We start from the raw sequence: 23,731 nt of genomic DNA on the forward strand, positions 1-23,731 counted from the left end.
AGTTTGAGCCCCTGCTTTGTCATTTGTTAGCTGTGTGGCCTGAGGCAAGTTGCTTCACCTCTCTGAACCTGTTTTCTCACCTGCAAAGTGCATGAGTGATAGGACCATTCAATGAGACCCACGACTCAGGCACATGAAAAGACATAGAGGCAGCAGTCAGTTCCTTCCCGACCCCCTGCTGCCAGCTGTTCAACAGGGTTGACAGTTTGCCACCCCCCCATACACCCCCCCGACACACACACACACAGAGGCAATGATGAAGCTGTGCTGAGTGCAGAGGGATGGGTGTGAGGGTCAAGATTCCAAGACATGTGACTCCAGAAATAATCCCTTTCATTCAAAAGCACTGATGTCAAATACATACACTGCTTCCAAGGGCCCCCCGGCTGGCAGGGCTTGCTTGTTGTTCAGGATTGTTTACATGACAGGCAGGCTCAAGGCCAACCCAGAGTCAGCAGGGAGCAAAGCAAACACTGCAGCCTTATCTTGGGCGGTGGGGCAGCTATAAGCAGGGAAGCCTTCGGTGACATCAGTCTTTTTCCTCACTCGCCAGCCTGACAGCAAGATGAGACTCCTCGTGTTGGCTGCTCTGCTCACGGGTAGGCGAGTGCCCCCAGCTCCACCCCTTCCTGGGCTGAGACCTCTCTCCTCTGCAATGGGGGCCACAGGCCCCTGGGCTGGCCAGATTTGGGGTCTTTTTCAGGGCTCACCATGGGGCTTAAGAGCTCCCATATTGGGGTTTCTTCAAATCCCCCCAAAGCTGACCTTTTCAACCTCAAGTTCGAACTCAGGTGACCCCCCTCTCAGAAAGGCTTACCCCGTCCACCCAAGCTAAGACAGCCCCCCTCCTTTTTCTCTACCATCTGGCCTGGGTACAAGGTCTTCTCTGTCCCTGCCTTTGCCAGCAATTTGCATCTTATTGATTCATTTCCCCTTTTACCCTCCACCCACACCAAAGCATGGGCTCCGTGAGAGCAGGGAGAGTATTGTTTGCACCATTTATTGAATGAATTAATGGAATCAGAATTCCCCAGAATTCAAATCCTACCTCGTTGATTCATGGTTCATTTGTTCATTCAACATTGATGGTATCAGAGCCTCCAAGGTTCTGGGTTGAGACTGGGGACTCAGAGAGGAACGAGCCCTGCTCCCCTTCTGAGGAGCACACACATGCACACACGCATGAGCAGGGACTTGTGCAGGTCTGGCCTCTGCAAAGAGCACAGCTGGCTGGATCAGAGAGAAAGAACACGGAGGGAAACAGGGGGGGGTCCTGGAGGGGGGCCAAGGTAGCCAGGCCACTCCTGTCTGAGCAGGCTCCTGGACACAGCCTCTGTCGGCTGCCACCGGGGAGGCTGCGTTGGGGAGAGCAACCAGCTGCCACCCTTCCTTCACCCTGAAGCTTAAGCACGTGGAGCAGCTCCAGTGTCCACAGCAGATCAAGGAAAGGAAGGGCCAGGCATGGGGCGAAGAGACGACACTCACGGCTGATTGGACAGGATCCTAAAATCACTTAATGCCGTCCTCTCTTTAGGGCACCAAATCTCACAGGGTAGGGCTCTGCACATGGGGTAAAAGGGGCTTGCTTCCCCGAGTCTGCTGTGCCAAGCCTTGTGCTTGATTTGGGCACTTAACTAGAGGCAGACTTTTAAAACTTATTTCATAGAGAAATTCTTTTTCAGTGGAGGTACTGGGGATTGAACCCAGGACCTCGTGCATGCTAGGCATGTGCTTTACCACTTGAGCTATACCCTCCCCCGCCAGGCACTTTCTTTAATTCATGTATTGATGATTTTATTTATTTAATTCATCATATATTTATTGAGGGCTCTCTTTGTGTCAGACTGAAGGTCAAGCCCTAGGTTACAAAATCCATGAGGCCTGTCCTTGAGGACTTTATGGTCCTGTGAGAGGGACACATTAAATACCTAGACGGACACAGGTTGTTAGGGATATGATGAAGCAAAAAACCTAAGGAAAGTGGTAACAGAGGAGCCACTTAGCTTGGCGGGGTGGGGGGCAGGTCAGGAAGAGCCTCTTTAAAGAAGCAGCTTTGAAACCAAGATGTTCCAGCCTTTTGAAAAGTAAGCTGACCAACGTGTGGGGCAGAGGGAAGGTAAGGCACGTGGGCTTTGAGGCAGAAAAGAGGTTGTCCTGTTGAGGACAGAGGTCACACAGGCCTCCTCACTATTCCTTACACTCCTGCCCCCTCACCCCTACCATTTGCCAGCCAAACCCTCATTGAGATTCCCTTACCCTGCTTCAATTTTTCTCCCTTCTAATGTCTGATTTCCTTATTTATTACATTTACTGCTTATTGGTTTTCTCCCCTACGAGGATGTAAGCTCATTGAGGTGACAGATTTTTTTATTTGCTCATGGATGTAGCTCCAGCTCTCAGGGCAGTGACTGGCACATAGTAGGTGCTCAATACATAGTTGCTGGATAAATAATGGGGATAGTCTTAAACGAGCGTGTGTTCACACAAAATCTAGTAAACAGATGTTCATAACAGCACTATTTAAAATAGGTAAAAAGTAGACACAATGCAAATGTCCATCACGTGATGAAGGGATAAACAAAATGTGGTCTCTCTGTACAGTGGAATATTATGCAGCCATAAAAAGGATAAGGTACTGATACATTTTATAACAAGGATGCACCTCAGAAACATGAAGCTAATTGAAAGAAGCCAGTCACAATAGGCCACGTACTGTACAATTCCATCTATATGAAGTGTTCAGAATAGGCAAATACATAGAAACACAAAGCAGATTAGTGTTTGTCAGAGGAGAGTGGGGCAAGGGGAGGAATTGTTAATGGGGTGTTCTTTTGGGGGTGATGTAAATGTTCTGGAATTAGTAGTGATGGTTGCACAATCCCATGAATATGCTAAAAACCACTGAGTTGTACGCTTTGGTTAATAATGAGTTTTATGTTATGTGAATTTTATCTCAAATATATATTTTATATGTATACTTTTTTTAATGTATATATGTATTTTAAGGTCTTGGTTTTAAAAAATCCATACTCACTTTACCAGATTCCTGTGTCCAGCTCTCTTCAGGGGAGGCAGCTGGCTGGGGTCAGGGGACCAGCGTGGGCCTGAGAGAGCAGGCAGGCAGTGGGGCACCTGGGGCGCTGTAGCCAACTAGGACGGATTGGAACTCTGGCTGTGTCCTCTTGCAGTGGGCGCTGCCGGGAGCGGTGTCAGCCCGCGGGCATTGTGGCAGTTCCGCGACATGATCAAGTGCAAAATACCCGACAGTAGCCCCTTGTTGGATTTCAACAACTACGGCTGCTACTGTGGCCTGGGTGGATCAGGCACCCCAGTGGATGAACTGGACAGGTGAGTGATGGATCTGCCAGGGGAGCAAAATGTCCCTGGGATGGGGGGAAGGCACCAGCCAAGGATCTCGCGAGGCACAGAAAGAAGATTTGCCTATTTGCTAAGGATAACACACTATCACACCCTGTCATATAAACAAATATATTCCAAGAAGAACCCGAATCCAGTGCTCCCTATTAGCGACAGAAAGCAGGTCAGAGATGTAAAGTAGTGGATGCTGCTGCCCTCTAGTGGCAGAACTTTACAACACAAAACATCGCTGCTAGGATTCAATCTCCTACCAGTGGTCAAACCGATCACAGCATCTTCAGAATACAAGCTTGTACTGTATTCCTGCAACCATTTTGTAAATCACCTTCAGTAAACATGAGAAAATGACTTAATTTTTTTCAAGCCACAGGACCAGCACGTCTCAGAGCATGTCAGCTAAAACATCCCCACCTGTTCCTGAAGGAGCGGATACAGGCTGACCAGCTGCCCTACTCCTCCTCCTGCCTCAGCTCTGTCCATCTTCTTCTCCAGGTGCTGCCAGACACATGACAACTGCTACACAGAAGCCAAGAAACTGGACAGCTGTGCAGTAATCGTGGACAACCCGTACACCAACAGCTACTCATTCTCATGTTCTAACACTGAGATCACCTGCAACAGTAGGTTTACCCACCTTGCTGGCTCAAAGGCCCTCAGCAGGCATGGGGGGAAATAACAGTAATGATGGCCATCATTGTTCAATCTTTCCCTTGGTGCCCCACAGTGCCTCCTTTAATCCTCACAACAACCCTATGGGATAGGTACTATTATTGTCCCCTTTCCAATTCTCCAAGGACACACAGCTCACAAATGGTGGTATCTGATTTTTGAACACAGGTCTATACGACTCCAGAGCTTCTGCTTCTGCATGCCATACTGCTTCGTTATTTCATCGAAAGATCTTAGAACTAGCATGTACTAGGCTCTCATTATATGCCAGGGACTAGGCTAGGTGGGTATATGAGATGGGTTTTATTAAACCCATTTTACAGGTTAGGAAGCTGAGGCTCAAAAATAGTCACTTGCAAAAAAGAAAAGTCACTTGCCCCCAGATCACACAACTTATGAGTAGGGGCCGGCATTTTGAACTCAGTCGCTTTTGATTTTAAAGGCTCCAGTCTTAACCACTAGCTTATGCAGCACTCAGAGTGAAATGTGTCCCTCCATGGAGGTGGTTCTGAAGAGCAGACAATTTAGAGAGGTGCAGGGTACGGTCGTGTGAGACCAGCATTCAGGATTTTCATTGCCCTTCCTTTTGCACTCACAGACAGGTCCCACTTTTTAAAAACTGTACAAACAACAGTGGAATGACCATAATCCAACTCCCAAAGTGCTAAGAAAAAAAACTACCTGGCACCCCATCACCCTAACAAATAAACTGTTTCATGCCTCTCTGCTCCTTTCTGCCCTGATTTTTGGAATAAGTCTTATATCATTTTAATCGTGGCTAGGCACATGCCCATTTCCAGCCCTTTGCTCCTTCTGCCTGAAACCCTTCCCACCAGATGTCTGCTTGAGTCACTCCCTCTTCCAGGTCTTTCTTCAGATGTCTCTTTTTCAGAGATGTCTTCCCTCAACACGTTCATTTAAATCACATACATACTCCCTCCATCTTTCCAGCATTCTTTTTTCTTGGCTTTATTTTCTCCACAGAATTTCTCAACAGCTGATATATTTATGTTATTTCTTCACTTGTTATCTCTCCAATAGAAAGTAGGATCTACAGAAACGGGGGTCATTTTTTAATTCACTGCTGTATCCCCAGAATCCAGAGCAGTACCTGGCATCCAGTAGATGTTCAGTAAATGTTTGATGAATGCACAGTCTAGATACAATCTTGCATTCTGCTTTCTCTCACTCATCACCCTCTTATGACCATGTTTCTATACTGCCTCATAGTCTTCATTGTTACTTCTTTAATCGCTGCATCAGATGGCTTAATTTGCTTACCTGGTCCCCTGGTAACAGGGATTTCAGTTGTGCTCCGTTTTAGAAAGCCAAATGTGTGGGAAATCAGATTTTTTTTTTCACTACAACTTGATCAGCAAGAGCTCCCCTCTATGAATTCTAGGCTCCTTTACAAATCTGATAAAAGCTATAGACCCTCTCCCGAGGGGAAAAACACACACCCACCCACACATTTTTGCAAATAATTTCTTTTTAATGCAGCTGGCTTCTCCCCTCAAAAGCAGGTCAAGGAGCCTGCATCAGAAGGTGTTTATTCACATGATTAACAACAACTTGCTAACTAATTATCTCATTGTGCATACTTCGTAATCTAGTTAAGTGCTAATTTATGCTTTAATGGAGTAAGCAAGGAAAACGTTTGTGATTTTTAAAAGAAGGGATCCGAGAGAGATAAAACTTCAATGAGACTATTGAAGGTAAGCAGATATACATAATTAAAAGCTGAAATGCATTTTAAATGTTATCTTTGTTGCTTCTTTTGGCTCTAAAAATAAACAAGGCCAAAGTAATGTAATTTCAAATTCTACAGAAATATATGCCATGGAAAAGTAGAAAGCACTTATAATCCTAATAGCCAAGATAACCAGTTAGATGTATCACCCTTCAAATTTTTAGGTATATATAACCTATTTTTTCCTTTAATAAAATAGCTTAGAAACATTTCCACATATAGACATACTTAATTGTTTGAAATGTCTGTATAATATTCTATTGTAAGGATGGTCTGTAATTTTAAAAATATGTGCTTTTAAGTAGAGAGATTGGCTTATGAAACTTCGCTAAGTTGAAATGTACAATACTTTGCTGCCTCGAGTATATGTTTTAGTGTTTTCCATATGATTTGCAACTGCTTGCCAATGTTATCAGAGCTCTGTGGCTATACAAGTTTTAAAAGCAGTGAGTTCACTGAGAGGTGTGAAATAGACAGGACTTTTCAAAAAGCAGCTGTCACACCTAGGATCATCAGATTAAAACAGGCTGTCCAGTTAAATTTGATTTTCAGATAGGCAAGGAATGATTGTTTAGTCTGTGTCCCAAATATTGTTTATCTGAAATGCCATTATTTTTATTTGCTTTATCTGTCAACCCTAAATTTGCACCAGTGGAATGGCCACCAGATCATTTCAGTTAATTCTTCCTGCCTCTAGACTGTACAAAGCATGATCCACCCTGGCTCAGTTCTCTGCTCTTGCTCTTTTCCAGGCAAAAACAATGCCTGTGAGGCCTTCATCTGCAACTGTGACCGCAATGCTGCCATCTGCTTCTCAAAGGCCCCATACAACGAGCAGCACAAGGATCTGGATGCTAAGTACTGTTAGAGCTGAGTATTGCCCCTGGAAAGTGTCATCCCTACCTGCTTCATGGCCTTAACCTTACACTGTGTCTTCCAATAAAGCACTTTGTTGAAAGGCCTCACATTTGGAGATTGTTTTATTCTCTGCCTACTGAACGTGATGAAATCTCTTCCTAGTTCATTGTGAGCATCATTCCTTCCAGCCCTGGGAGCTGAATTAGAGGGATATTTCCAGGAAGTGAGTACCACTGATGATTTACTCTGTGCCAGAACTCTGTGTCTCTAAATTCTCTGGGCAGCCCTATAGGATTTAGACACTATTAGCAAATCCTATTTTTCTAAGCTGAGCCTCAATTGGAGAGGTCACTTGCCCACTGCGATGCATCTGGTAAGTACCAAAGAAGGGATGTGAACCCAGTGAGTCCAATAGAACACACTTAACCAGAACCCTGCCCTGTCTGAAGCGGTGTGCTCTTCAATTTGAACCAGATTTTGCCCCCTTATTTCTCTGCCTCCATTTCCAACTGTGTGAAATCATTTTTTCTGTAACTTTTTTCTAAACCCTTCAAAGCTTTCACCATACTCTGCAAGCTGATTTGTACACTGTAACCATCAAAAATAATTAACAATAACAACTTCTACTTCTTTGGCACTTAACCACATATCACTGTGCTAAGGGCTTTCTGCAGCTCATTAAGTGTTCAAACCAGTGTTATGAGATCACTATTACTGTCCCCATTTTATGGATGAGGAACTAAAAATTCAGAGAAGTTAAGTCACTTGCCTGAAATCACGCAGATGGCAGAGTCAGGATTTGACCAGATCTGTCTGACTGGCAATGCCTGAGCTCTTATTAAGTCACTCAGCCAAATTTCTCTGCAAGAGTTTATGACTACGCTAACACTGAAATTCACCAGAGAGAGTGGGGAGGAGCACAGAATGGAACTGAATTGGAAAAGCAAAGATGAGAAAGGACAATGAGGACTATGAGAAGCCATCACTACATGGTTTTAAACCACTGGAGGCTGACACTCATGCTGGGTGTATGTTAGGAAGCAAAGGGGTATGTGTGGATTTGTCTTTTGGCCCAATTTCTCCTTCATTTTATTCATCCATTCAATGAATATTTATTGAATACTCACTCTGGGCTAAACACCATTCAAAATGCTGAGAATACAATGTATTTGGAACTGGACTGAAGACAATGATTTATTGTAAGTAGCTGCCTTCAGTTTGTCTTCTCTGAGACTTTTTTTTTTCTTGCTCTCCAAATTAGTATATGCCATGCTTTGCTCTGCGCTCCAGACTGTGCCAAACATTTTGCATAGATATCTCATCATCCTCACAACAGCTCTATAGTGAAGGTATTATTACCTCCCATTTTACAGATGAGGAAACTGGCTCAAAGAGGCAAGTGATTTGTCAAAGGTCACCCACTCATAGGTGGCATAGCTGAGATTGGAACGCAAATTTGGATAATTTAGAGGAAAAGTGCCATCATACCATGAACTTGCTGAAGGCAGAGCAAGGAGTCTTAATCACTTTTGTATCCCTATCTGCCTGGCACTGTTCTTGACCCACGGGGTACTCAATAAATAATTGCTGAAAGCTGAATGAAGTGTTGGTCATTAGTGCTGGGGATCTTTTGGCAGGCAAGAACGTGGCTATTTTCAAATTCAAATTCATCAGACTTAGATTGGCCATTTATACTGTGCTACGGTAGGATTGCAAGGGATACAAAATCAAGTTAGACCTAGCCTCAGCCTTTAAGGAACTGTAAAGATCATAAACTTCTTTCTTCAATGGAAAGAAACTTAAAGCCCCTGTTCGGATGGAAGAAAGCTAAGATTTTAGGGGACTGTTGCTTACTCCCATTTTTTTCAGATGATAAACAAGAGAGAGTCACCAGAGTACTCAAGCTGGATCTAGAAATATCCTCTGACATAAAAACCTACCTCTTTTCGTTATCCCAAGGGTTGAGGGAGAGAGAAAAAAATTCCTCTAACAATCTTTTAATGAACATCTGCAGGGTGCTCATTACAGGACTCAGAATACAGGAAACACTGATAAATACAGTGGCTGGGATGATTTAAATGAATAAGTAAATAAACTGGACCGAGAGTAATGTGATGGTGGGATTACATATATCCTAGCAGCTTCAGTATCTTCATAGTGCTTAGCACATCATACATACACTCATTAAATAATTGTTCAACGAAGGTACGGCATGGCGCACGGATTTGCTGCAGTCGAGGAAAAACCACGTGGCCATATTTACCTTTCCGGATCACGTGGGCCTGCGCTCCCAAACCTGTCAGTCCGCTGGCCACACTCCAGAAATGGAGGATTTAAGAGGGCGAAATGTGATTGGGTATCTTTTGGGCACGTGGCTCAGGGTTCCTCTTTCCTATTGGTAGCCAGCGCCCCAGCCTACCTCTACACCTCCCAGGTGCAGGCCCCGCCCTTCTCTCGCTAGGATTGGAGGAGAGCCAGCGCAGGCGCAGTTAGTTGGTGTCCTCCGAAGGTGGGTTCCTGTGCGCCCTTCTCCGGAATCCAGCAGGAAGAACGGAGTGGGCGAGCCGAGTGTGGAAAGAGGGTGAACTTATGTCCGCGTGACGTTGGGGCCATCTTTACGGCCATTCGTGTCCCTTTCTGGGTCTCTCACTACCCCCACCCCAGTCCCTTCTACCCCAGCTCTTCTGCCTGTTTCTTGGTAACTCCTCCAGTGCATGTATCTTGGGGAGGAACTGAGGGAGCCAGGAAAGTGGGGTGCAGGCAATCAGAATGAGGCGAGAAAGAGGAATGGCCGGAATGGCCAAGGAGAGGGGCGAATGAATTTTGGACAAGCCAAGGGCTCCTGGGGCGTCGGAAGTCCTCACTTGAATCCCTACCCCCACCTACAAGAGAGAAAAAGAAAGTGAAGGGATTTGCAGTTCTGATTAACATGCTTTTGCATGTTTTGTTGCCTCCGTTTGGAGTGATCTCCTTTTCCCGCTTGCTGATTGCTTCTTCATCTTTTGGGACCTAGCTGGGGTTACTTCTGGAAGTTTCTTGAGCCTTGCCCTTCTTCCCGAAGTACAGTTGCTCAGTTACCCCACCGGATTTCGTAAACATTCAAAAGAGAGAGCAAATTTAGAACTGGACAGACTGGGTTTGATTGCTGGCCTAGGTGACCTTGGGCAAGTTACATAAGGACTCCAAGCTTCAGGAGCCTCATCTTTCAAAAGAAATAATAGTGCGCAGATTACAGGGTTGTGGGAGTTAGGTGAGTCGATGCGTTGTAAAATGCTTTCTACAGTGCTTATTGTACAGTAAATGTTCGGTGAATACTGCCCAAGAAGAAGGAAGAATATTATTTTCTTTAGAAGGGCTTTATTACAGCAAGCAAGACTTGGCTTTTGTGATTTTTTTTTTTAAAAGACAAACAGGTACGTAAAAAGAAAGTGGCACTGGGGAAGTGAGTCTACTCAAGAGAGTACTCTATAGGAGACAAAGGTTTGGCAGGAATGTTGACTTCCCCTCCTACCATAGTGCCCTCCTCCCATATCCTAGTGATAATGACAGACATCTGCTTCCTATGTGTCAGGGTCTGTGCTATGAGCTACACATACATCATTATCTTGTTTAATCTTCATGACCACCCTATGAGGTAGCTACTACTATCCTCATTTATAAAGAGACTGAAGATTTAGATAAAGCGGCTTGCCCACATTCACCTAACTATCCAGTTTCAATGCCATGCTATATTCCTTTTCTAATGAATAGAGGGGGAAAAAAACAACACTGCTTTCTTGGATGAATTTAATTTTTTTTTCTTCATGAAGTAGAATTTATCAGGGGGAGGGTATAGCTCAAGTAGCAGTGTGTATGCTTAGCATGCACTAGGTCCTGGGTTCAATCCCCAGTACCTCCTCTAAAAATTAAACGAATAAGCCTAATTACCTCCCTGCAAAAAGAAAGTAAAAAAAAAAGTCCCCCCCGCAAAGTAGAATTTATCTGTTTTGTGACTTAAGAATTAAGGAAACAGTCTGAATCTCAGAGCATTGTCTTAAATCTCAACAAGAATAATATATCTGGAATTAATTATCATATCTGGTGGCAACTTTTGCTATTCCTAAGAGCAGGGTGACCAGCTTACCTTGATTTTAACACTGTAAGTCCTGCGTCAAGAAACCCCCTCAGAAATGGGCAATCTGGGACAGCTGGTCACCCTACCTACAAGTGTTGAATCTCCTATCCATCTTGCCTTTGATCCTCTTAGGAAAAGTTTGACATTCACTGAAGACCAACCTTTATGCATGCCCAAGCATCTCGTGTGGGATTAACTCTTATTAAGTGAGCTGACATATTGTAAAATACCTTGCAGAATGCTTGGGACAGAGAGTGTTCAACAGATGCTGTCATTTAAGGGACAGGTGAGAGGATATTCCATTTATGCCAGCATAAAAGAAGGAATATGAGTTAGTGGGAAGGAGATTCCGCGTTCTCTGTTCGTGTTTGCCTTTATGACTCTATGTACTAAAACTGTGATAGCAGGGTAGTTACGGAAACAACTAGGAAGGATATGACCGAAAAGTCATGGCCAAAGCTGGGCTTACGCAGTCAGAACCATGTAACTAGGGCAGTGACAAACCAGTAGCCCCCACTACTGGATGTCATTCCAACCGAGAGTACTTAAAGTGAGTTAGGAACTGCCATGCTGGTAGAAAGCAAAAGATGTCAAGTAAGGAGATGTGAGAGGTATCAGCTTCAGGAAATACCAGGTTCCTCTTGAGACAAATTTTTTGCAAAGAATTCCATCTCAGGAGGAAATATGAATAAAGTGAACATTCCTAAGGCCCTCGAGCTCTGTCCTCAAGAATCATGCCAGCATTAGCCTGCCTTCCCTCCCTGGCAGCCTCACCTGCTCCCACTGCCCATGTTTTAACTGTTTCCAGGCAGGTATACTGTTGGCTTCTCCTTCTGCTTCAGGTTGACTTCCTTCTAATTCGAATCTTCAGACAAATACGAATTGCTGTCTAAAAGAACTTGGAGGAAGATCTACTTGGATTCTAGTCCTGGCTCTTAGGTAAGTCTGGATCTTAGTTTCCTCAGAAATAAAATAAAGGGAGAATGGACTGAATTTTCTTTCTTGTCATTCCATGCATGACTCTCTGACATTTTCTGGTAAAGAATGAGGGTGGGGGAGGTAACGCAGCCTCTGTGAGCCACTTGAGAGCAAGAGGTTGTATCTTTGTAGCCTTAGCACCTTAATACAGTGGGGGTCAGTAACCATTCAGGAGACTTGTGGATGAGAATGCCTTGAGATTCAAAAACCCCAGATTTGAATGCACATATTGGTGGTACTGACTTTGGGTGACTGAGCAAATCTGGTTCAGAGCACCTTAGCATCCCTGTCTGCAAAAAAGCTGGAGTGAGATTTATAACAACCTTACACCTCTCCGGAACGAATGAATCGCTATGAGTGAACCTACAGTTGTGCAGATGAAAAGAACTCTGTGTGTGTTCAAGACCTTGGGTTATCTGTTAACTGAAATTTGCTTCCTAGGCGGGTGCAGGGTGAGCATGTATTGCTTACCCTAACTTTAGACAAAAGGCTACCAAGAATAGACTGTGATTCTTTCATTTGCTTCATTTTTTGATGCGATTGTGCAGAAAGCTTTAGCCTGGGACAGTGATTCTTTCTGGCTAATGCAGTAATCAAACAAGTCTTGCTGCTCTCCTCAGCAGAAACAAATCAATTTAGAAACCCACATGGGAATTTACTGCTTCCTCTGTACAGACCAGGTTCAAGGCCATCTCATTCTAGCAGCTGAAATCAAGCAGAAATCCTTGGAGAACCGTGTCATAAAGCCCCATTCACTTTTAGCTGATTGAAAATGTAAAAACAGAGCCCACATACCAAGTATGCTATTTTAAAAAAAGATTCCTTTATTCCTTGGTTAATTAAAAAAAAATTCATTCATACCATTGCTCATCTTTTCAAAAAATATATCGAAGTAGTTCAGTTAAAGACATTTAACCATTCGAAATTATAAATGAAGTCATTTCCTTCCCTCACTTCCCAGCCACCCGCCTTCTCCCCTCCCCTCCCCACTCCCCATTACTGAGATCCCTAGGTTAGCACTCCAGACAGCATTCTGGCCTACATATATCCCGTGCTATTTCTTCTGCCTGGTGAGTTAAAAAAGGGAGTGAAAGCAGTTTTCCTATCAAGAAAAGCTGCAGCTTTGAAAAAGTCCTTCCTGGGGAGGGAGCAGCAAATCTTATCAGCCTAAAGATCTTAACTCCTTAGCTCTGAGCCTGCCGGGTTCAGAGATGGGCTGGCAGAGTTCGCTGCCTTCTGCGGGCTACACTCGGTGAGCCTGGATCAGTTAGAGGAGGCAGGGATGAATCCTTAGCGATCTGAAAAGAAATAAAACAAATTAATGCCAAAATAAGCTGACAGTGGGATAGGGGAATGATTGCCTATGTCAGCCTACCAATTAAAAAACCACTGCTTTTAGGATACGTAAAGGTGGCCATTATGTATTGTTATTACAGGATGTAATAAAACACAGCTTGATTCTACTTTTGTGGGGGTTTTTTTTGTTTGAATGGAGGTCATGGGGAATGTACCCAGCATCTTATGCATGCTAAGCGTGCGCTCTACCACTGAGCTGTACCCCAACCCTGATTCAACTTTTGTAAGAACAGATTTAGTTATACCAGAATATTAAATTTTGGTTATCTCAGTGGTGGGATCATGGGTAATTTGTATTCAAATCCTTCTTATCTGTATCATCTAAACTCTCTACAATAAATATGTATTATTCTAGTAATAAGAAGCTACATAAAAAGTGATTGTACCAAGGGGACTTCTTGGGGGCTGGCCACATTCTGTTCGTTGATCTAGAAGTTGTCCACTCATGATACGAGCAATTCTCTGTATGTATAGTGTACTTCAGTTAAAATGGTTTTCAAACAGTGGTTTTCTGGGAACTCTCATTCATTGCTGGTGGGAATGCAGAATGGTACAGCGACTTTGGAAGGCACTTTGGCTGTTTCTTACAAAACTAAACATACTTTAGCCATATGATCCAGCAGTCTCACTCCTTGATACTGACCCAGATGAGTTGAAAACTTACATCCACACAAAAACCTACACATGGATGTTTATAGCGGCTTTATTCATAACTGCCAAAAAGTTGGAAGCAACCACGATGTCCTTTAGTAGATAAATGATAAATACTGAGTGAGTGTATGCAGCAACTGTATTTGGGAATTCTCTGCACTTTCTGCTCACAGTTCTGCTGTGAACCTCAGACTGCTCTAAAAAAATAAAGTCTAATTTAAAAAAAGTGGCTGTACGCCTCTGGGAATATATTAAAGACTGTTGAATTGTACTTAATAAGTGAGTGAACTATATCTCAAAGCTGTTTTTTTTTTTAAAGTAGTTGTATTCATAGGTTAAAACAGATACAAAGTACTGACATGCTACACTATGGATGAACCTGGAAAACATTATGCTAAGTGGAGAAGCCAGACATAAAAGGCTATATATTGTATGAAATGTCCAGAATAGGCAAAAACAGAAAGATTAGTTGTTGTCTGGGACTAGGGGAGTGGGGAATGGGGAATTGCTAATGGGTCCAAGGTTTCTTCCTGGGATGATGAAAACGTTGTGGAATTAGACAGTGGTGATTAACCTGTGCCTTCCTGAGTGTACTAAAACATGTTGATTGTATGCTTTTAAAGGATGAACTTTATGGTCTGTGAATTATCTCTCAATAAAGCTGTTTTTTTAAAAATGGGGAAAAAAAGACAATGGCAGATTTTGGAACATTGTCTTAAATAGCTATGTGCCTAGAATCTGGAAAATCACAGTCTTTCGAACAATGTAACTTAATGTACATTAAAAAATTAGTTTTGATTAAGAATGCCCATATGTTAAGAAGCCTAGAACCTTCTCTCTCGTCGGTGCTCCCAGTTGAGTGGGAACTGGAGTCTGATACCTGAGAAGGCATTTTACCATTAGCAGCGGAATTCAAGGGAACATCCCAGGTTCTTGCTCGAGAATATCCGGCTGTGGTCAGTGCGGGTCTATTAAAGGCAGCAACTCTCCGCATGGAGAATCCAGTTTCAAACACGCCAAGTCATCCGACCGCGTGGGCCCGATGTTCAGGATTGCGATCGGTAGCTTCTTCTCCCAGGCAGTGAGGATAAACCTGTAACCAGAGTACACCTGTCCGAGAAGAAGGGCGCCGGTAAGAACTCTCTAGGCACAGGAAGAGAGAAAGCAAATGGGGAGGCTCTCCAGGGCTCCCCAAACGGGCATTTCCCCACTCCCCCTCCCCAAGTTACCTGCAAGGAGGATCCCACCACCAGGAGGGAGTCGGCTTCTTTTACACGCTTGTGCACAAAATCAACCTTGTCAGGGTTCACCGTGCCCCCGAAGAAGACGACGTCTGGTTTCAGGGGGCCTCCACAGCGAGAGCAGCACGGGACCTGGAAGCTCTGTACCTGCTCGTCGGTGAGGAAGACATCCCCGTCGGGAGCCAGGCCGTGGGCCTCGGCACTCCAGGTGGGGTTCAGGACTTCAAAACGCTCCTGCAGCGCCGTGCGGGGCGTCTGCTCACCACAGTCCAAGCAGAGGACCCTGAAACCCAAGAAGAGGCCGACTGAACAGTCTGTCCTGGGGAGGCACCAGGCTGCCGAAGACATTTCATCCCCAACCACTTCCAGCCCCTCCACCATCACTTTCTTTTCCTGACACCTGTGTCTTCCCCATGTTCAAAATACCTTCCTGTGACCTCTTTAGCTGCCACCTTCCTTCCACTGACAATCTACTAGAACAACAAACATCTGTTTCCTTACTACACACTCCCTGCTCAGATCTGCTTGCTCACTTTTATCCTTAACACAACTGCAAAGGCTTTACCAATTTCCTTCCTGCTGAAACCAGGGTTTTTTCCCTTCCATCCCTTGCTCTCCATTCATCTGCTGTAAATTATCACTGTTCACCACCATCTTCTCTTTAAAACGCTTTCGCTCCCTTGGTGTCTGTGACAGTGTCTTCTGCTTCTCTTGTCACCTCCCTCGCCACCAGAACACAGGCTCTGTCAGGGCAAGACCTTGGAGTCCTTTGCCCACTGCTCTGTGCCCACCACCCAGAACAGTGCCTGCACACAGCAGGCACTCAGTAGCTGCTGGAAGAAAGAATGGAAGTTGATTCCTCCTCTGCTCCTCAAGTCTCCTCAAACTCTAGTCCAAGTCTCTGTGACAGTCCTGCCAAACTTAACTTCCATCTTCAACCAGCCCTCCCCAAGTTCTCCATCACTGTCAGTCCTCCAGTTACCTGGGCTGAAACCCTCAGGAAAAAAACTTGTTATTCATTTTATTTTACTCTTTTTTTGGGGGGGATAACTAGGTTTTTATGTATTTATCTTTTTAATAAATATTTAAAATTATTTATTTATTATTAATTTTAAAATTTATTTATTTTCTTAATGGAGGTACTGGGGATTGAACCCAGGACCTTGTGCATGCTAAGCACACACTCTACCACTGAGCTGTACACGCCCTGTCTCCTTTTACTCTTTATCTGTTCTACAATCAGACTGTGTTGACTTTTTTTTTTTTTTTGACTTAAAAGGGCTCCTAATGAAATGGTAAGAAGCCTTGGATTTGTTTTTAAAATACTTAAAAAGAGACAGGATGAAAAAGCATAAAGTAGACATGATAAAATCTTGAGACAACTCTGAATCTGGGTGATGGTATGTGGGAGTTCATTATACTACTTTCTTTACTTTTGTGGATGTTTGAAATTTCCATCATGAAAAAAAAATTTTTTTTAATGGGCTCATAGCCATCCCTCATTCCCTGACACCACCTTAGTCTGAGTCCTGGCTGACCTCTCTGAGCCACTCTCTCTAATCCTGTCTAGCCTTCCTCAAATGCTATTTTTGTCATATTGCTTTCTTGCTCAGAAACCACTAACGTCCCCTTTGGTCGGTCACAACAGACCCAAATTGCACTGCATGATTTTCAAATGCATCCAGGATTGGAGTCTAGCCTTCCCAGACAATCTGATTTCATACTAGTCTCCAAGGAGGCCAGCCCAGACTCTACAAGTTCCCTTCATTTAGAAAGCCCTCCATCCCCTCCCCTTCGCCTAGTCAAACCTGAACTGTGCTCAACCCCAATTTACCCATAAAAGCTTTCCTGATTACTCCAACCTTTACTAACACTGTTTCTATGAACCTGTGAAATACGTTTATCAGAGACCATACAATTTAACAATCACACATGGAGTTTGGTTTTTTTTTTTTTTTTTGGGTCATTAAACCTGTTATTTTTGGGTCCCCCCACCAAAGATTACAAAGTTCTTGCCTATAAAGCAGATCATGTTTTAGGCTTTGGTTCGGACCCCTCCACACCAGCAAGTTGCACACCAGTAAATATTTTACTGGCACCCAATAAATATTTTACCAGTGGCAGAGTGATTTCAGTCCTCAGAGGGGGATCTCCGGGGCTTAACGATAAGGAAGTGGATTCCAATTAACTACAAGTTACTTCCAGGGCTACATGTGTTCCTTTCATCAATATTTATTGGGTTCTGGCTAGATAGATATTAACTGGTCCAGCATATCCTGTGTTCTGTGTGTTTAAGCCCTGCAGACCTGGCAGTTTGTAACATATACTGTTGGTGCTCTGCTGAGTTCACTCAAGACACGCAAAGGCCACCTGCCACGGTTCTCTTATAAGCATCCTCCTGTGTCTCTCCTGCTTCAGGAGTTCTCTGGCCACGGAAGCTTTCTCTGGAGGAGTCAGTGTTAGGGAAGTTAATTCCCCCAAGAGTGACCCTCGACCAGTGAGGGATGGGTGATGGTCAATAAACGCCCCAGCTCCCTTGATTTTCAGTGAGACAATTCTGAAGCAGCTCTAGACAGTCGGAGGGCCTCTGACGGGGCTGAACCCCAGTTGTCCAAAACAGTAAGCCACTTATTAACATAACCTTTCCTTGGCTTTCCTACCTTCCCCACTCCCTCACAGAGTTTGCTGGGATCCACTCCAAAGGAAACAACTTCCTCCCAGTTCATTTTCTAGTGGTCTAACAAAGATAACAGTGATCAGGGCGGCCGAGGTCCCTGCTCTGATGGAGCCCCCATTTCCGCATTCACACTGTTCAGACTTTCGGGCACCTGTGCATGCATCCGTGGAGTTCTGTCAGGCGCCGACTCCCCGCCTTGGTGTGCAAGGCATCCACATTTTGGGTCACCAACCAGTACAGCTTTCCCAGTCTCTCCCAGTTGCTCAAAGCCCAGTGTGCAGGGTTGGGCTGATGGGAGGAGAACCAAGGCCAGCCCACAAAGTTTCTCGCCCAGTACCGCTGGCGGACTGGAGCACTCCGCACAAAATCCCCATGCTGGATGGGCTTCCGGTTCGTGCGGGCGTACAGCCCCACCTTTTCGGACCTGTAGTCTGGGATCCCCGACTCGGTGGAGACTCCCGCCCCGGTCATCACTAGGAGTCTCCTGGAAAGGGTGATGAAGCGCTGTAACTCTTTGACCTTCTCAGGGTCCAGAGGAGGACTCGGTGGCACAAATAATCCAATTGATCCACCTGAGCTCTGCCGGCTGAGGTTCGCCATCCAGCGGCCTTTCGCCGTCCTGAATGTTAACCCAAAGCTCATCTTCATTCTAGAGAGAAAAGAACAGCAAGTGAGAAACTAGGTTTAAAAACGGAGGTAACCAAGGGAAGGGGGGAGGGGCAACGGAGGGGACGAAGAGGTACAAACTACTATGCATAAAACACATAAACTACAAGGATATACAATATAACACAGGGAATATAGCCAATGTCTTAAAATAACTATAAATGGGATATAACCTTTAAAAATTGTTAATCACTATGTCATACACCTATAACTTATACAATATTGTACATCAACTATACCTCAGTACAAATAAATTTAATAAAAACAAAACAACAAAAGTAACCATCAACTGATGAATGGATAAATAAAATGTGTTCTGTTCATACAGTGGCATATTATTCAGCCATAAAAGCGAAGGAAGTTCTAATATATGCTACAACATAGATAAATATTGAAAACATTATGCTGGGTGTAAGATGCCAGTCACAAAAGGACAAATATGATTCCACTTACATGAAACGTCCAGACCAGGCAAATCTATAGAGATAGAAAGTAGATTACTAGGTTGCCAGGGGCGGGAAGGGAGAATATATCAGAACTTCATTCATTTTTATAACTGAAAAACAAAGGTAGGATCTCGGCTCTGAGCATCAACAGCTACTAACATTACAAAAAGAGAGAAAACCAGAACTGTGAGGGTTTCAATGGAAGAGTATACCCACCACACAAGATGTGGTCTTGGCAAAACACACACACACACACACACACAAACTGAACTGGATTCTGATCAAGTCTCTAGAGGTAATTAACGATTTATAGGAGTGGGGTTGAGTAATAGCTCAGCGGTAGAGCGCATGCTTAGTAGGCAAGAGGTCCTGGATTCTATCCCCAGTACCTCCATTAAAAACAAAGAATAAGTAAATAAACCTAATTACCTCCCCCTGAAACAACAATAAACAAAAAAACAATAAAAGTAAAGTTTAAAAAATGGATTTAAAACACAATTTATAGGAAATACAGAGGCCAAAGCAATGTGTTAGATGATACTATTTGCCAATAGCAAAGTCCAGACTAAGGGAAAGTCAACAGGCTAGACAAACCAGAGATAGAGAGCCACAAAAGGGGGATTCTACACTAAAAGAGGTTTCAAGACATACCAACCAATTGTAATACTGTGGGTCTTATTTGGATCCTGATTCAAGTAAACTTTAAAAATATGACATTTATAAAACAATTGGAAAGTTGAACATTAATTGGATGTTTGATATTTAAAAGTTACTGTTAATTTTCTAATGTATGAAAAATGGTATTGTGATTTTTTTTAAGTTTTCATGCTGCAGAGCTATACACAGAAATATTTGGATGAAATGATATATCTCGGAGGATTTGTGTCAAAATAATACTGGGGTCGGGGTGGAAGTAGGCAGGAGTAAATAGATGGAACAAGATTAGCCAACGGGTGTCATTGTTGAAGCTGGATGATGGGTCCATGGATGGGGGTTCATTGTATTATTCTATGTCCGCAATAAAAAATTTTAAAAAGTAATTCCTTAGAGGAATGTTTGGATGGCAGATGCCCTAGTGTACCCAGGACAGTGGCAGTGCAGAAATGCCCAAAGCCATGAGGTGAAGGAAAATGCTTCTATCTTTTGAATATTCTGTAAGCTTAAGAGATACGCTCAGAAAAATGAGAAGAAAAAAAGAATAGAGAAGTTTGAAGAGAAGCTAAAATGTGAAATGTTTTACTTTAAAGGTAGACAAAACTCCAGTATCTAGACCACATCAGCAGTCATATAGTATTTGGAGAAAACGTATTTGAAATCAAATGTACAAAGTGAACTAGGACAGGTAACCTAAAAGCAGCATACTTGGGTAGCATCCTTATTTCTCCAAAACAGCCCACCCTAAATTGTATTAGGGATCAGGTTACTGATGAGATTTCAACTTATATCTGGAAGCTGCCAACCCAAAAGGTATCTAATAATCAGCAAACTGGTACATTGAAATATTTTATGAGAAGGGTGATGAGAGCCAAAACTGTGAAACTAAGAAATGGCTGGGGAGTAGGAATTTGCTGGCATTGCATTCAACACTGTCCTCTGGAAGATAATATCTAGGTTTTAGAAAAATGTCTTGGAGAGGAGTACAGGTTTTGATCTAACAAGAAAGTTATCCATCCAAACCATACTACTTCCAGTGGCAGATTCCATGCTTATCAGAACAATCTACTAATAATGAATTAATCCATGACTTCAGTTCCTTGAAGGATGGCCCCAAGAGTAACAAGAGTATGTTTAACTGGAAAGGCACAGCCGCCTTCCCCTTCACACACATACACCTAGAATGTATTTATACTCTTGCTTTGTAATCCAAATCCATCTTTGGTAAAATGTGGAAGGGTGTGAGCTAACTCAGGAGCTAATAACTCAAGGATGTATTAAACACTGGGGGTCCAGGCTTAGAGAAAACATTGCCTTTGCCAAGGATGTGCTGATAAGCTGGCTTCCTCCCTCCCCTCCCCCTCAGAAAAGTATAAAAGAAAATGATCCAATCATGGCTATTTTGAGGCTACAAATGGTTTATTTAACAATTGGCTGGTAAATTGCCGAATATTTAACAACTGGCTCTCACTGGTACAAACTGATTCCAGCACACCCTCCTGGGTCCTGTGAAGTCCAATCTGAAACAACAAGTCTACCTGTTTATTATCTTTTTAATAATTGTTTTGGTCAAGAATTTCTAATACCCTCCACAAAATAAAACCTTGTCTCCAAGCTAGACTGTTTCATAACAGCCCAAGCCAATCCTATCTTCCCGAATCTCTTAAGAACCTATAGCCAGAGCTCTCCTATGCTCTGGACATCACATGGAGATTACCTTAAAATGGCTAGTAAATCTGACAAGGCTTTCTGCATCCAAGGGAAGTGGTATATTTTGGTTTCTTAAAAAAAAGGGGGGGGGAATCTAAAAAATAAAGTCTATTTTCAAAAGGAGGGAGGATAAAGCAGAATTCTAGCACTACTAAGGCTAATTCTGTCTCTCTCAGTAATAGCTGGCTGGTCAGAACTGAATTTCTTGGAAACTTCAAAATGTTAACGGTTTATCCCAGTATCTTTTAAGTCCCTTACCAGCTCATTGTTTATCTATGACTATAATTAAAGATGTCTCTATCAGAGGAATCCATTTATATTTTTAGTTAATGCCATCCCTTAGGGGACTACACAGTCCCAGAAACCTACTTCCCATTTTATAAATTAAAATTACCTTATTTCTTCATAAACTAAAGAAGCACATTTGAGTTCCAGTTTAGTTGATTAAGTTGTTGCTCTGATTTTTCAGGATTTTAATTTTATTAACGTAATTAAGCACATGCCCACCTTTTATTCTATTTTTTTCTATATTCTGTTAGTTTACCCTCAACTGCTTGGACACAGTAAAGAGTAGTGAGACCTGACAAGGTTTTCTACCTCAGCTTTTCTAGCTGTAAAAACAAGGCTTTGACATATTATTTGATAAAATGCGGAAATTCTCTAGTGACACTCATCCCATATGTAAATATTATTTTATGCTGGGCTTTCTCGATCTGAGATCAGGACCCTGACTGCGCCCTGACATTCCACAGCAACACGTGAACAGCTAAACAAATACATAATCCGGATTCCTGAGACCAAAGGGCTCGGGGAACCCCGCTGAAAACACTATTGGAACAGCTGCTCTCTCCCAGGTCCCACCAAAGAGCAAAGAGGAGAAATGGAATCCCTTACAAGAAATCCACAGTTTCTAGAAACCTGCAGCCCGCAAAGAACATATTTACCTTTCACAGCTTAAGAGACACTTCACGCCCGACATTAGGACTGACTGTCTATTTTTGCATTTTGGGAAGTGTAGTTCATGAAACCGAAATAATGCAAGAAAACTACAAGCCCCACAATCCCCTGGCTTTCACAGTTGAAGGACCCAGTTTGTCCGGTAGCGCCCCCTGTCGGCATTTCCTGGTCAGAGGTTTCCAACCTTGATTTGCCATGTGCCTCTATCGTGGTCTCTGTACCAGAGAAGTGGTTAGAGTGCCAACGTTCTGAATGGACATCCAAACAGCGCTAACTTAGAAATTCATTGTCTATAAAATAGAAGCTTTAATAGTGGATCTACATTTAATTCATCCTGAACTTCAGTGTGTATGATCCTTTCCACTCACCAAAACGGAATCAGGTACCCACCTTGCAGTGAGTTGTGAAGAAATACATTCACAAATATCTGAAAAACTGCAAATCTAATATACGGGGACTAATGTGTGTACCCACGTGGCTTCTGCAGTTTTATTTCTCAGCTTGTGTTTTTATTAAATTAACCAACACAATGTCTAGATCTTACTCCCGGAAATTCTGATTTAATTGGTCTGGAGAGGTGCATGGGCACCAATCAGTTTATAAACTTCCCTGTTATTTCTAATGTGTAGCCAATGAGGACCAATGATCTATAGCATCTCCTAAATAAGACATCATTTTGTAAGGGTTTTAAAACATATCAAAGGGTAGCTAGCATTGACCTTGAAGACCACTCTAAGGAATCACTTCCCCCATTTTCAAATGAACTGAAGACTAAAGTAGTAGTATGTAAGCTGGAGTTTGACTCCTGGTCCTCTCGTTGGAGGCATGGAGGGAAATATTGGCAAAGGAACTCGGTTTAATAGTTTGGGAGCAGTATCTCCAGCCACACCTCAAATAGGTCACTGGGCTAGGAGAATTACCTGAGGTCTTTTGTGCCTTCGTTAACATGACCATATTGGCTGAAAAAAAAAAAAAAAAAGGATCGAAATGCATACTGGAAACTTTCAATAAATCAAACAATTGTAATCCAGAATATTTTCTGCACCTATGGTATGCCAAAACAATGACACCTATGGAATAAGATCAAAACCTACAGAAATGCCAAAACAATGACACCACCACTCCCCTTGACAAACTACTAATGAAAAACTTTAAACCCACAGTATTTTTTCAGTTCTCCAAGTGGAATAAGCATCATTAAGAGACTGGCCAGGAACACAGGACTATTGTGCTTTTAAGCCCCCCAAAATCTTATATTTTGTGGAGAAGTTAGCTGAGTTTTCCATTTTTCTTAGTGCTTGGAAGTAATCCCTGGAGGATGAAGTCATCCACAAAAGCTGGTGAAACACACAAATTTCCCTTGATAGCTACTGACAGGGTGTAATGAGCCACCCAACCAAGACATTCTCAAGAGCTGAGTTCTTTGGATAACCCTAGTCTTTATTTCTCACAACTACACCACACCAGAAATTAATGATGAAGTCCTTGATGATGACATAAATTGTTCACTGAGCAGTACTTTGAACATTTCATGTTTGAAATTTTTCATAATAAAATGTTGGGGGAAATGTCATCTCAGAGACTACTATTTGCATCTTAATGTGTAGCAGAAACCAAAAGGCTTTT

At 43.0% G+C, this 23,731-nt stretch overlaps 2 protein-coding genes and 1 long non-coding RNA gene across 6 annotated transcripts; 2 read left to right on the top strand and 1 right to left on the bottom strand.

The window, feature by feature from the left end:
• The first annotated feature begins 473 nt into the window (after positions 1–473).
• PLA2G1B (phospholipase A2 group IB) lies at positions 474–6,762 on the top strand. The gene is made up of 4 exons (XM_006178111.3): positions 474–599; positions 3,189–3,348; positions 3,871–3,998; positions 6,550–6,762. The coding sequence occupies exons 1-4, from the start codon at positions 566–568 to the stop codon at positions 6,663–6,665; spliced, it is 438 nt and encodes a 145-aa protein (XP_006178173.1). The 5' UTR covers positions 474–565; the 3' UTR covers positions 6,666–6,762.
• Positions 6,763–9,139: 2,377 nt separating this feature from the next.
• LOC116660898 lies at positions 9,140–11,762 on the top strand. The gene is made up of 2 exons (XR_004316540.1): positions 9,140–11,055; positions 11,612–11,762. It is a non-coding gene; the product is annotated as an uncharacterized LOC116660898 (long non-coding RNA).
• Positions 11,763–12,548: 786 nt separating this feature from the next.
• On the bottom strand, positions 12,549–22,161 carry SIRT4 (sirtuin 4). Of its 4 annotated transcripts, none has more exons than XR_001365095.2 (5): positions 22,093–22,161; positions 17,824–18,321; positions 14,984–15,278; positions 14,652–14,864; positions 12,549–13,045 (listed from the first exon to the last, which is right to left on the bottom strand). XR_001365095.2 is itself a non-coding variant. In XM_014553667.2 (4 exons), exons 1-4 carry the CDS (start codon positions 22,125–22,127, stop codon positions 14,712–14,714), a joined length of 981 nt encoding a protein of 326 aa, XP_014409153.1. In that variant the 5' UTR covers positions 22,128–22,161; the 3' UTR covers positions 12,549–14,711. The 4 variants fall into 4 exon arrangements, 2 of the variants coding, with proteins under 2 accessions (XP_014409153.1, XP_032327306.1); XR_001365096.2 differs by having other exon boundaries at positions 14,635–14,864; XM_014553667.2 differs by having other exon boundaries at positions 12,549–14,864.
• Positions 22,162–23,731: the final 1,570 nt, after the last annotated feature.

Source organism: Camelus ferus, chromosome 32 (assembly GCF_009834535.1).
Source record: "Camelus ferus isolate YT-003-E chromosome 32, BCGSAC_Cfer_1.0, whole genome shotgun sequence".
In the NCBI taxonomy this organism is placed as follows: domain Eukaryota; kingdom Metazoa; phylum Chordata; class Mammalia; order Artiodactyla; family Camelidae; genus Camelus; species Camelus ferus.

Excerpts from the sequence above, each read along its gene's own strand:
- SIRT4 (XM_014553667.2), bottom strand. The coding sequence starts at position 22,127 with ATGTCGGGCGTGAAGTGTCTCTTAAGCTGTGAAAG. Across the intron at positions 18,322-22,092 it reads TGTCTCTTAAGCTGTGAAAG|AATGAAGATGAGCTTTGGGT; the intron begins GTAAATATGTTC and ends TTTTCTCTCTAG. Across the intron at positions 15,279-17,823 it reads CTCCACGGATGCATGCACAG|GGTCCTCTGCTTGGACTGTG; the intron begins GTGCCCGAAAGT and ends CTTGGGTTTCAG.
- PLA2G1B (XM_006178111.3), top strand. The coding sequence starts at position 566 with ATGAGACTCCTCGTGTTGGCTGCTCTGCTCACGG. Across the intron at positions 3,349-3,870 it reads CCAGTGGATGAACTGGACAG|GTGCTGCCAGACACATGACA; the intron begins GTGAGTGATGGA and ends CTTCTTCTCCAG. Across the intron at positions 3,999-6,549 it reads CACTGAGATCACCTGCAACA|GCAAAAACAATGCCTGTGAG; the intron begins GTAGGTTTACCC and ends GCTCTTTTCCAG.